Source organism: Propithecus coquereli, unplaced genomic scaffold (assembly GCF_000956105.1).
Source record: "Propithecus coquereli isolate 6110/MARCELLA unplaced genomic scaffold, Pcoq_1.0 Scaffold2, whole genome shotgun sequence".
NCBI classification, from domain to species: domain Eukaryota; kingdom Metazoa; phylum Chordata; class Mammalia; order Primates; family Indriidae; genus Propithecus; species Propithecus coquereli.
The window spans coordinates 8,552,678-8,566,588 of NW_012144966.1; the positions used below are offsets into that span (position 1 = coordinate 8,552,678).

The 13,911-nt window shown below is 35.2% G+C and overlaps 1 protein-coding gene across 1 annotated transcript in view; it reads right to left on the reverse strand.

Annotated features, from left to right (window-relative positions):
• INTS8 (integrator complex subunit 8) overlaps positions 1-13,911 on the reverse strand; it is a 57,415-nt gene that overhangs the window by 18,158 nt on the left and 25,346 nt on the right. The window contains exons 11-15 of the mRNA XM_012643642.1: positions 9,679-9,749; positions 9,108-9,283; positions 7,754-7,887; positions 6,297-6,407; positions 2,478-2,679 (exon numbers count right to left, since the gene is read on the reverse strand). Of these exons, the coding sequence (XP_012499096.1) occupies positions 2,478-2,679; positions 6,297-6,407; positions 7,754-7,887; positions 9,108-9,283; positions 9,679-9,749 (694 nt within the window). The remainder of the gene's footprint in view (positions 1-2,477; positions 2,680-6,296; positions 6,408-7,753; positions 7,888-9,107; positions 9,284-9,678; positions 9,750-13,911) is intronic.

Genomic DNA, 13,911 nt, shown 5'->3' on the forward strand with positions numbered 1-13,911 from the left:
GGCTCCAAGGCTTCCTTTAATCACCACATACTCACTAGTAATACTGTCATTGTAGGAATGATTCTTAAGGGAGAATCAGAATCTAGGGAGGGGATTCTGACAGCCTGAGAGGCAGTGATTTAGAGATTAAACTTCACTGTAAGCATTTGCAATACAGTTATTCATTAAAAATAAATGCAGAGTCATATGCTTTAACAGCCAAGGTAGGCCTAACATTCAATATTGTTGAAACTGAGGAACATAAGGACATGTGTCTGAATAGACAGCCGCTCTATTTAGCTACAAAGCTATTAAAAGGCTTAACTCCCAAAAGGGTCTTAGAATAATTAGTTTGAAGCCTTTATTTCTATTATAACTAAAAGGCCGGATTTGCTGTCAATTAAGATCACTTCTTGTTTCTGATAATAAAACCAGGTCAACCCACATAAGAGTGCTTTCCTTCTGTGTTTGATAGAGGGCATGCATCTAACTAGTTCAAAATTGGCCTTATAACACTAGGGAACAATTTTTTTCCTTCAAAAAGCAGTGGCAAGAAGGTGGCAGATGACACTCTGCCAGCCCCCATCTTAACTACAAACCCCAACTCTTCCCAGTGGCACTGAAGCACAGAGCTGTAAAAGTATCAGTCACAAGTCAATCTATGCTGAACTCAGGTAACTCAGTCCACAGCTGAGGCTCAGTTGAAGACAAAAAAAAAAAACTATACCTGTAGGAAAAACTGTTTTCTTGTTCCTCCTATTTGAAACAATACAACCTTTCCTTCTCATTTTAAAGAATGTTTTAAGCACAAACTATAGGACAAGCTGCTGAACATTCAATTAAGCTAGGAGTTTACACAAATTATGTGAAGAGCTATGAGTCCTTTACCATGAAAAAAGGAAAAAAGTGATGTGAACTCCAAATTTTTAAGTCAAAAAGGTAGTACAAACAAACTAATTATTTAAAGGCATTTCCATACATTTCAAAGAGTAAGAGCACAGGCTTCAAAGATGGATGGATTAAAATCATAGTTCTATCTCTTCCTATGTGACTTTGGGCAAATTTCTTAAATTCTCTGCACCTGTTTCTTCATTTACCTAAATGAGAATAATGAAATAGTGGCTACTTCTCAGAGCCACAGTGAGGACTAAATGAGTTATACACCTGAAGTTCTTAGAATAATGTCTGATATGTAGTTAGCATTCAACAAATGTTAAGGTTTTAAAATTCTTTTTGCTTTTAATTTTAGAAAAATCTTGTATAAAAGACCAACCTCCCACCTTCATAAAGTAAACATGTACACAGGTGCATGTGTCCATCAGTAACACCACACTATTAGATCATTCTTATAAAGACATGAGATTAAAAGGCACTGATACATTATAGCTCAAAGGTATTCTATTTACAGGGTGCTAAAAAGTTGTGATTTGTAACTATCTACCCCTGCTGGAAATTAGAAATGTAATAATTAAAATAATTCATTAAGACCCCAGGAAGCCAGCAATCGTTTCTGTCTTGGCACATTATTAGTGCCTTCCTTTACAATGAACTTTTACTGTTTTTAGTATTAAATGTGTACAGTATGATTTAATTGCTATAAATACTCTTAAAACATATAAAATTAAGAAACTGCTTTAACTAAGAAAGGTTTATTTATGACACAGATGACAATTTATATGACAGGTCCCTTTTTTTCACGGTAAGATATTTATAATTAGAACAGGACGCTCTTGAGTGTTCCTAAAGTGGCCACAAGTAAATTCCTGGCCCAGGGCAATCAGTTTGAGGACATTTTGTGGCTGTAATGAGGAAATAAACCATCAACCAGTATATTCAAGGACATTTTGATTCTTTTAACAGAATATCTTAAAACTACAATATAGTTTCTATAGTGTGTTGAAGTGTCCCCCAAAATTTCATGCCCACCTGGAACCTCAGAATGTGACCTTATTTGGAAACAGGGTCTTTGCAGATGTATTTAAGATTAGGTCATCCTGGATTAGGACAGACCCTAAATCCAATGACTGGTGTCCTTATAAGAAGAGAAGAAACACAGACACACACGAAGGAGAATGCCGTGTGAAGACAGAGGCAGAGCCTGGAGCAATGCAGCTACAAAGCCAAGGAACGCCAAAGACTGCTAGGGGCCGCCAGAAGCTAGGAAGAAGCAAGGATGGACTGTTCCCTGGAGTCTTTGGAGGGAGAATGGCCCTGCAAACACCTTGAATTCAGATATCTAGCTTCCAGAACTGTGAGAGAATACATTTCTGTTGTTTTAAGTCAACCAGTTTGTGGTACTATTAGGGAAATCCCAGGAAATGAACAATTTCTCCCATTTTCCACAATATTTCCCAGTGAACTACAAACCCAAACTGTTTTAGGAGAGAAATAACTTTTTTAAAGATGGTTAAAAGTCCAATAAGTTTTCTTTTAAGATTTTCCCCCATAATTATTTGAGTGCTGAATTTCTGAAATCTGTCTTTGTGAAATAGTCTTACCAGGAAGCCTCATTTCCAGATATCCTCGCACCCTACTAATAAGATCAGAAGGAGGTCTCTCTCCTGATTGCCCCGTTCCAGCTTCATGTGTATGAATATCCAAAAGCAACATCTCATTCAGCATGACTTGACGAAGCTTTGGTGAGAACTCTGTCACCAACTCCAAACAAGCAGCAAAGAGCTGTTTAGCATGGGAAAAATCCTACAAGAAGAAATAACAGAATAGCCTGGGTCACCCATCCTGTGGAGTCAAAAACTGTGTGCCTTTATAAATACAGAGCAAACAGGAGAAGGATTAAATGGTTAACATCACTCATCCCAGGGAATGAGGCTAGATTATCTTTTTCTTTATCATCTCTGTATTGTTGATTTATTCCAATAAATATTTTATTCCTTTATAATGTAAAAAAATCCAATAATCAATATAAAATATAAACTATATTATTAAACGAGTTTTACAAAAATTATAAACTGACAAAGACTTCTGTATTATACAGGTGTAAAATTCTATTGCAAGCACTCCTCTACCTTCGACTCTTCAACAGGTTTCACGTTCTAAAATTTTCACACACCACCCAATTTGCCTATGTAATTGGCTAATGAACAAATCAAATAAGCTATGATCCAAATCCTTTCCCACCCATCTCACTCTAACTTTTCCAAAGACTAGTCTTTGCTCACTATCTCTCTCCACCTGCCTCATTCATTCCAAAAATGTGGCTTCTATCCCCATCACTACAAAGAAACAGCTCTCACAAACCAAAGATCTTCTTAATTGTCTGATCTACTAAACACTGTTGCATTATCTTATTGGAATTAGGGGCTGCAACTCAGTGCTAGGCACTGCCTTTTCCTTGACAATTCTCCTTTCCCTTGGCTAGTGTGACTTCACATTTGTCTGGTCCTCATAACCATCACACCACTCTTTCTTGGACCCAGTGTTGACATTCCCCAGGGTCCCATGCTCTGTATATATTCTCCCTGGGTAATCTCTAATGACTCCCAAATCTGTAACTCTAGTCCAGACCATTCTCCAAGCTTCAGGCTCATGTTTCCAATTACAGCCTCAAATTCAACATTGTAAAAATGAACTCATAATCTGCCCCTCAGAAATGTTTTTCTGCATGTTCACTTGCTGGCATTGTCATCAGTTCTCTGGTGCCCAAACTAGAAACTTGAGCATCATCCTTGATTCTTTTCTCCCTCTTGCCTGCCACATCAAATCAGTTTCCCATCATTTCTAGACTTTACCACCTAAATGTTCCTCTGATATGCTCTCTTCTCTTTATCCCTTCTAACACTTGTGCCACTTACTAGTTATGTGATCTTGGACAATTTAATACCTTTGAGTCTCTGATTTCTCATCTATAAAACTGATAGCACCTTCCACACAACTTTTTGTGAATAAATGACAGAATAAATATATATGAAATTGCAGAATAGTCTGTGCCGAATAAATGTTATTTTAGGTGTGGAAGGAGAAAAGCTGCCGACCACATTCTGCCATAAAACTTTTCAATGGCTTACAATTATCTAGTAATGTGCCATCCAGCATGGCAGCCAGGAGCAACATGTGGCTACTGAGCATGTGAAATGCGACCAGTTCAAATTGAGAGGTGCTATAAGTATAAAATACTCACTGGATTAGCATACACATTTCAAGAATGCAAAATATCTCAATTTTTTATATTGATTATATGTCAAAGTGATAGTTTAGATATATTGAGTTAAATAAAATATATCATTAAAATCAACTTTATCATATTTGTACTTTTAAAAATGTGGCTACTATAAAATTATAAATCTCATATATGACCCATATATTTCCACTGGACAGTGTTGGTCTAGAGAAGTTCTCAAACTTTAACATGCATCAGAATTACTTAGAGTGCTTATTAAAAAGGATGCTGGGTCCCATCCCCAGAGTTTCTGATTCAGTAGGTCCAAGGTAGGGCCGAACAATTACATTTCTAACAAGTTCCCAAATATCACAAATGCTGCTGGTGTGGGGACCATACTTTGAGAACCACTGGTCTAGATCACTGTCTTCAAAAGATTCTTTGGCCTGGGCACAGTGGCTCATGCCTGTAATCCTAGCACTTTGGGAGGCTGAAGTGGGAGGATCACTTAAGGCCAGGAGTTCAAGACCAGCCTCAGCAACATAGCAAGACCCTATCTTTACAAAAAATAAACTAGCTTGGCATTGTGGTGTGCACCTGTAGTACCAGCTACCCAGGAGGCTGAGGCAGAAGAATTGCCTGAGCCCCGAAGTTCGAGATTGCAGTGAGCTATGATGATGCCACTGCACTCTAGCCCGGATGACAGAGTGGTAAGACCCTGTCTCAAAAAAAAAAAAAAAAAGATTCTTTGCTCACTTCCCTCTTAAAACAGTTTTGTAAAAGTATTTACTTCCCTATGTAAATTTTTAAATGAGAAATATTTTTTAGCATAAGTCGAAGGAGATGCAAGGGATATTATTCCTGGTGTAGTGAAATTACTGACTTTTGAATAAAGAATTATACTTTGTTTCTGTTTTTTAAAACATTAATGCATTTAAGGATAAATCTAACAAAATATGTGTAAGATTTATATGCTGAAAATTACAAACATGAGATTAAAGGCATAAAGAGAGGTATTATGCTCATCATGAGTTGAAAGAGTCAATAGTGAGTGTTAAGATACCAATTCTCCCCAAATTGACTTACAGATTCATTGCAATCTGAATCAAAATCCCAGCGGCTCTTTTATAGCCATTACAAACCTGATTCTAAAGTTTATATGAAAAAGTAAAGGACCTACAATAGCCAAAATGATTTTCAAGTACAAAAAAACTGGAGGATTTACGCCACTTGATTTCAAAACTTACTATAAAGCTACATTGTGCCTTCCACCACCTTTTCTTTAGGTCATCAGGAAAAGGGCAATTGTGAAAAGGGGAGAGAATGAGGAACTGGCCTGACATGGGGACTGTAAGAGTGTTTTCAGGCACATAAACTTTAGGAAAGAGTATAAAGTGAAGTTGGGAAGCTAGGAACTGCTTCTCTTAAAACTACAATGTCTCCATCTTGGACTTCTTCTAGCTGAGTAATTAGGCTAGGAGACTGCTAGTCCAGACTGCCAAGCTCCTTAACAAAGCTCCAGGAGTCTTTATAGTCTGGGTCTTGCCTCCCCACCTACCCTTATCCCCTGCCTCACTTCTCATAACAAATGACACCCTAATACTAGCTAACTGCTTCCCATCCCCTCATATATTTCCATTCTACTGCTTGTCTTTGAGCTCTTCCATGTTATTATCCTCTGCCTTCAATGTCTTTCACTTTCTTCCTTACCTAGCTAACTCATTAAAAAGTCTCAGTTTTAGCTCAGGAATTATACCTGAGGGTTATGCAGTCTTTAACCTTCTCATACTATTAGTTGTGCGATACACTATCTCACGTGACTTAACATTTCACTTACGTCTCAATTTTCCAAACAGACTGTAAACTCCTTATGTAAAATACAGTACCCAAAATAATTTTAAGGCATTCTGTTTTTTAGTCTCAGTATACAATTTTTACTAAGTAAATGCTAAAGAACACAAATAATAATCTTTTTTTATGTTCTCTAGATTTTTAAAAAGATACAGAACAGTATCCATATGTCCAAAACCATTTTGGTATAATTACCAGGGTAAAGGAAAAAGACAAACCAAAACACCTTTTCAAATGAACTTTTAGGCCTATGACTGTGATTTTAAGATCAGGAAAAGATAAGTTCCAATTCCTACTAAAATTATTAAAGCACATTCTTAACCACTATTTGATGCACACTTTTACTCACCTTAACAGTGCTGCAGTGCAAACCTTTGGCCATAAGAATGTAAACCAAATCTCTTGTTAAACTGTCTTTAATTCCCAGGATAACAGTACTATAGACAGAAGGTACTTCCCACTAAAGGAATAAAAATACATAAAGTACATAAACACACATAGAGAAAGCCAAATATAAATAGGAATCTTTTAATAATCTTCAATCACATGTGAAAAATTCATACATAGATCGCTTTTTAAAGAGAAAGGAAAATGACAGCCATAATGAAACTAATCAAAATGGAATAGTCACAATGAGCCGGTTTCTGGATTGGGACTTTCCGAAGGATAACCTATAGGGAAGAAAAAAACCCAAAACTATGAGTTTTATGTGTATTAACTCATGTGATCCTCACAACAATACTACGATGTAGGTACTATTATCCCCACTTTGCAAATGAGAAAACTAAAGCACACAGAAGTTAAGTAACTTGTCTGTATTATACAGCTACTATAATAAGTAGGAAGCTCAGATTCGAACTCAGGCAGTTAGTCTCAGAACCCCCTCTCATAACTTTTATGCTATACTTCTTCATCTTAAAAATTAACACTAATAAATAGCATCAATATTAAGGAAGCCCAGCCAATTTTTCATTCCTATTTGCATGTTTAAATTGTATACGCTATACATTAATTTCTGGCTGCTTTTTTACTCCATCTTCAGCAGGGGAAGAGTATGCAGTTAGTTAGATGCACTGCCAGACTGCTTTAATTTCTCCTGTATCTGTAGATTATTTCCCTTGTATTTCTAAGGTACGTTCCACTAAAATGGTGTTTTAAAAGCTATTTTTATTTGCATTTTCCATGCAGGAAAACTTTTAAATAAACTCAGAAACAGGTAAACACATTAGCTGGGAGTTTTCAAAAGAACATTTAAAGCCAAAAATGTTCTATAAAGAAGTTTTAATGAACTGGTTACATGCTGTAGGCTTCAGATCTCGAGCAGGTATTAAAAAACAAAAATACCTGATATAGCACATAACAAGTATTAGCTACAGACTGTATAAATAATATACTTTATACATATATTTATAGGTATATTTGAAATACATGTATATACTTTTGACAACAAATGGAATACAAACTCATTTTTAGATGTTAGTGATTTAACAGTATCTTTGTTTTTGACATATTCTCTTTTCTCTCTGCCAATTGACGTTACAAGTACAATTATAGTGATGTGAGGGTCCTAAAATTGTTAAATAAAGGGGTCCTTAGTATCAAAAAGGTCAAGGAACAGCTTTTCTATTAAATGACATCAGAAAACAAAGGTAAGCCAGGTACAGTGGCACATGCCGGAGGCTGAGGTAGGAGGATCGCTTGAGCCCAGGAGTTTAAGACCAGCATGAGCGATACAGTGAGATCCCATCTCAGAAAAAAGAAAACAAGGGTAATTTTCTTACTTATTCTCGACACAGGATTTCTTACCTTATTAGACACTGTCCAGAACTGACGCTCAGAAGTCATACCATGTAATTCAATTAAAATCTGTCGAATCCTCCAGGGATCCACTGACAATATAAGTTGATGCTCCAACTGACCAATGTTGACACTTGCTGAGGCTAAGAAAGAAAAAAAGATTTTTATTTCAATAATGATTTAAATCAAAGATATACATAAACCTGTAAATATGAGAATGACAATTTACTGAGAGAAATTGCGTATGTTTGTATTACATCTATAAATTAAAAGCAGCTATCATCTTAAGAATGGATTCATTCAACATTACATAAATTACATATTAACTTTAATCCCTGTGTAGAAAACCTAACATATTTGTATTATATCTGTATTTAATAAATGAATGCAGTTTAAAAATACAGTGAAAATATAAACAAAGGTAAAAATCAATAATTAGTTCATGGAAAGAACTATGTGAGGCATATGGGAAGAACTTATATACACAGATTCCTACTTTTGGACATAATGTGTTAACAAAAGCATGTATAAAATGTTAATTTTGTTAACATTAATGTTAACATTCTTAATGTTAATAAACATTAAGAATGTGTGGTTTCTAATAGGAAAGGAAAGGAGGAGGCATTCCCTACCTAGAGAACCAAAAACTGGTCATTAAAATCCCTAATTACAGGTCAGCTATCAGATACAGTCTTCACTAATGCCTTTCCAGCATTTTGTGTTAATGTTGTTCTTTTCCTTTACAACTGGACATTCAATCAGTTTAAATTTAGTGAGGATCAAAGCAGCTAAAATTCTGCTTTTGTTAAACCAAATGAATTTTCTGTCTCATCTACATTAAGTTTTGAAGCTTATGTTTCTTATTAATGAACAGCACTGTATTTTCCACCCATATCTCTAAAAAGGGCAAAAATGGAAGAAAAACCACAAATAAATAAGGCAAAAATGGCAATGTTGCCAAAGCTGAATGTTCAGCCAGCAGAGAGTAGCACTGAGTTATAGGCTGAAATGCATGAAAATCTGTCTCTTTCTGGTTCCAGGATCCCTTACCCCTCACACCTCCCCCTTTTTGTTTTTACCTCCGAAAACATATTAGCAGCAGTGTTACCTTGGTCTATTTCCCGAGCTAAAATCTTATATGTATTTAAGCCTAAATTTTCATTAACAATGAATGGTCTCAGCTGTTTCAGCACCTATCTGCTTATACAAAAATCTGACTATGGAAGAAAGGTAAATTTCCATTAATTACCGACACAGTATTAACTAAAACAAATAAGAGGGAATCCTTCAATATATTTCAATGTTAATTTGAAAAGAGGGGCAAAATGTGCCAACATTTTAGCTGGCAGACTAGAGCGCTAACCTGGGATATCATAAAATGAAGTTACAGGTTTAATGCACAGATTTACTCTAGGGGATCTCTTCCTCATCTGATCAACAAGTAGCTTTCGTTCTTCATCTTTCAACAATGTAATGAAAAGCTCATGTGAAGAAATCATGAAAACATACTGCAGATCTTCCAACCCCAGACACACATTCCTAGATCAGTAAGAAATATTGTAAAACAAAAAAGTGTAAAATTTAGTTTGGGAAAAACAATAGTATCAACCAATTTTTATTAATAAACCACTGATAAAGCCACCATTTCATAAATTATATAACAATATTTTGAAATAGATTTTAAAATTTCCCTTTGGCACTTATTTAAAATTGTGATGCCAATGCCACAATATATAAAAAAAAGTAATTATACAATCCTAGAGTCTCATGTGACTACACAAATTTGAACTTAACCTTAATTTGCTCTTAAATACCAGTTACTGCCTGGTTATAAGATATGAAAAACAAATTCAAAAAGATAAGTAATGACAGATACTTTTCTCAAAGGACTAAGTTCAAAGTTAAAAAAGAAGAAAACGAAGGAAGGTACTTACTTTAAAAAAGCAGCCATGTTTCCCTTCAAAGAATCTGAAGCTTTTTCTAGATTTATTGATCTTGAACATACCTAGGAATTTGAGTGATTTTCATTTGAATATGGGTACTTTAAAAAATGAACACTATTCAGGTGATGGACACACTAATAGAAAAACTTAAGCACTATAAAAGCTATCCACATAACAAAAACATGTGTACTGCCTTAATATTTTGAAAAAAATACATATAGATTATAGTTTGAAAAGTTTAGATTTAAAAACAACTGAATTCTCCTATTTCAATCATATACAAATCACAGATTTGATTAAGTAATTTAAGAGATGAGAGCAAGGAATAAGGATGCATTACAGAGGATATGAAATATGACCATTTTAATGACTGCAGGCATTATATATAGTAAAGAATAATCTGGGCCGGGCATGGTAGCTCACATCTATAATCTTAGCACTCTGGGAGGCAAGATATCATCTCTACAAAAAAATTAGTTGGGTGTGGTGGCGTGCCCTGTAGTCCCAGCTACTCGGGAGGCTGAGGCAGGAGGATCGCTTTAGCCCAGGAGTTTGAGATTGCAGTGATCTATGAAAATGCCACTGCACTCTAGCCCAGGTGACAGAGCAAGACTATATAAAAAAATAAATAAATAATAATAATAATCTATTTAGCACACTATAGAGTTTCACAGAATTTATCAAGTATATTGCCAAATTATATGAAGAGGTAAACTTATGAATCAGTAGCTCCTGTCAGAAAATAGAGTTGAAAAGAATAATTGATAATAGCTACGGAATACAGAACCAATGGTTAAGAAGGCAACCAAGGTTTAAAAAGTAAACAGTGAAAACAAAGAAAAATAGAAATTAGTTTAGGAATATTAGTTACCTATAAATAGTTTCATAGTATTATTCTGAATTTATTCATTAGATGAGGATTCCTCCTCATATATTATTTACAAGAAGCCAATATAAAATATAATTAGTGTAAAAGTCCCTAACCTCAAGAAATTGTCAAATATTCTCTATGTTGACACCAAAAAACACAGAATGTTCACAACAGTATTATTTATAATAGCCAAAAAGTAGAAGAAACCTGAAGTCCACTGAATGATGGATGGACACACAAAATGTGGTATGTCCATTCGATGAAATATTATTTAGCCACAAAAAAGAATGAAGTTCTGATACACGCTACAATATGAACCTTGAAAACATTATGCTAAGTGAAAGAAGCAGTTACAAAAGACCATCCATTGTATGACTGCATTTATATGAAATGTCCACAATAGACAAATCTATAGAAAGTACATCAATAGTTGCCTGGGATTGAAGGGAATGAGGGAAAATGAGAGGTGACTGTTAATGAATAAAAGGTTTCTTTTTGGGGTGAAGAAATGAGGTGATGGTCACACAACTCTGGGAATACACTAAAAACCATTCACTTGTACACTTTTAAATAGGTGAATTGTACGGTATGTGAAATATATCTCGAAGCTCTTATAAAAAAAGAAATAATAGTATTTAAAAAATTACTGTGTTCAAATACCATTTTTTGATTAATAAGTTAACCTATTAATATAAATCACATCTGAGCATCTTGGAGTACATACAAGGTACTAATAGTCTATTGATTTTGCTCCACTGTATATATAAATTTCTATTAAGTTTGCTGCCATATGTAAGATTTCTTATGGTAAGTAACATTTGAGTCTCTTTTCATAATAGACTATCTGTTCATATACAGAGGTACACTGTACATGGGTCAAGGAACAATGCAAGGAATGTGTTAACTTCTGATAAGCAAACATAACAAATGTTATGTGAATTTCACCTCAATTAAAAAATGTTATTTAGTTAAAAACATGACCTAGCATCTATAGGCATTTTAACATAAAAAAGATACTAATGGGCAGGGCCCAGTGGCTCACGCCTGTAATCACAGCACTCTGGGAGGCTGAGGCAGGAGGATTGTTTGAGCTTAGGAGTTCCAGACCAGCCTGAGCAAGAGCAAGACCCTGTCTCTACTAAAAAAAAAAATAGAAAGAAATTATCTCGACAACTAAAAATACATACATAAAAAAATTAGCCGGCATGGTGGCGCGTGCCTGTAGTTCTAGCTCCTCAGGAGGCTGAGGCAGGAGGATCACTTGAGCCCAGGAGTCTGAGGTTGCTATGAGCTAGGCTGACGCCACGGCACTCTAGCCCGGGCAACACAGCGAGACTCTGTCTCAAAAAAAAAAAAAAAAAAAATGGTACTAATAAAAATAACTTCTTGAAAGTAACTCTAGAAAAAAGAGAAAAACAGAATAGCTCTATAATCACCAATGAAATTGAATCAATGCCAGAAATCTTCCCACAGGGCCGGGCGCGGTGGCTCACGCCTGTAATCCTAGCACTCTGGGAGGCTGAGGCGGGCGGATTGTTTGAGCTCAGGAGTTCAAAACCAGCCTGAGCAAGAGCGAGACCCCGTCTCTACTAAAAATAGAAAGAAATTAATCAGACAACTAAAAATATATAGAAAAAATTAGCCGGGCATGGTGGCGCATGCCTGTAGTCCCAGCTACTCGGGAGGCTGAGACAGGAGGATTGCTTGAGCCCAGGAGTGTGAGGTTGCTGTGAGCTAGGCTGACGCCACGGCACTCACTCTAGCCCGGGCAACACAGTGAGACTCTGTCTCGGAAAAAAAAAAAAAAATCTTCCCACAAAAAAAGTCTCCAGGCCCAGGCTTCATTGATAAATTCTACCCAACACTAAAAGATACAATGACTCCATTTTTATACAAACTTTTTCGGGTGATATAAAAGATACATGCCTCCACTTATTTATGAGGAAAGCATGACCTTGATGCCAAAAACAAAGACAGGACAAGAAAGAAAAAAATATATGTATCAATCTCATACATGAACATAAAAAAAAAAATCTTAAAATATTAGCACTGTATTTAAAAAAGATCATGACCTCATTGGGTTTATTTCAGACATGCAAAGGTAGTTTAACACTTGAAAATCAATTAATACACTTTACCATATTAACAGATTAGAAGACAAAAATTATGTGATCACTTCAAAAGACACAGAAAAAATGTTTATTTAATAAAACCTAAAAATTATCCATGATTTAAAAAACAGAACCCTTAGCGAACTGAGGCTAAGAAAGGAACTTCCTTAATCAGGTAAAGAATAACTACAAGAAAAATCTACAATAAACATCATTCTAAATGGCGAAATTGTGCAAGCTTTCCTTCTGAGACTGGGAATGAGATCAGGGGGTTCACAATTAACGCTTCCACTGAAAAATGTATTGGAGGTCATAGCCAGCACATTAAGACAAGAGAAATAAAAAACCAAAATGCACCTTCACAGATAAAGACTGCATATTTAGAAAAACAGAAGAATTTACTGATAAATAGATTTTTAAGAGCTTAGCAAAGTTACTGGATACAAAATCTTTAGAAAGTTCAATTATATACCTCTTTATCAATGCATAACCATCTTCAAGTCCATATTTTAAAAAACTTAAAAAAATAAAGACATTTAAGACTTTCATGGAAAAATTATAAGCTCTGAAGGACATTAAAGTATGCCTAAACAAATCAAGAGCTATACCAGGTCATGGATTAGAACAATCAATACTGTAAAGATATAAATTCTTTCCAAAGTGGCTTTTAAATTTAATGTAATTCCAAACAAAAATCCAACAGGTTTATTTGTGGAACGTGACAATCTGAGCCTAATGTTTACACATAAAAATGTGAAGGACAAGAATAACCAACACAACCTTGAAAAACAAGGTGGGAGAACTTGCTCGCGATGACATCAAAACATAGACACAGTGAGGTATGGACAAATATTATAGAAAAGTGGTACAAATAGCTCAGAAACAGGCCCATACACATATGGACACCTGGCATATAAGAAAGGTGGCCCTAGAGATTGGTGGGAAAAAAGATGAACTTTTCAGTAAATGGTGCTGGAATAAATGGACAGTCATGTGAAGAAAACAATGATCTCAGACTCCCTACTTTATATGATATACAAACATCAACTGTAGTTGGATTAAAGACCTAAATGTGAAAGGAAGGATATGCTACAAAACTTTTAAAAGATATAATAGAAAACTAGCTTCGTCACCTCAGAATAAGAAAAGCTTTCTTAAACAAGACACAGAAATCAATATCACAAAGAAAAAGATGGGTAAATTTGATATTAAAATTAAGAGCTTTTGAAACAATATAAAGAA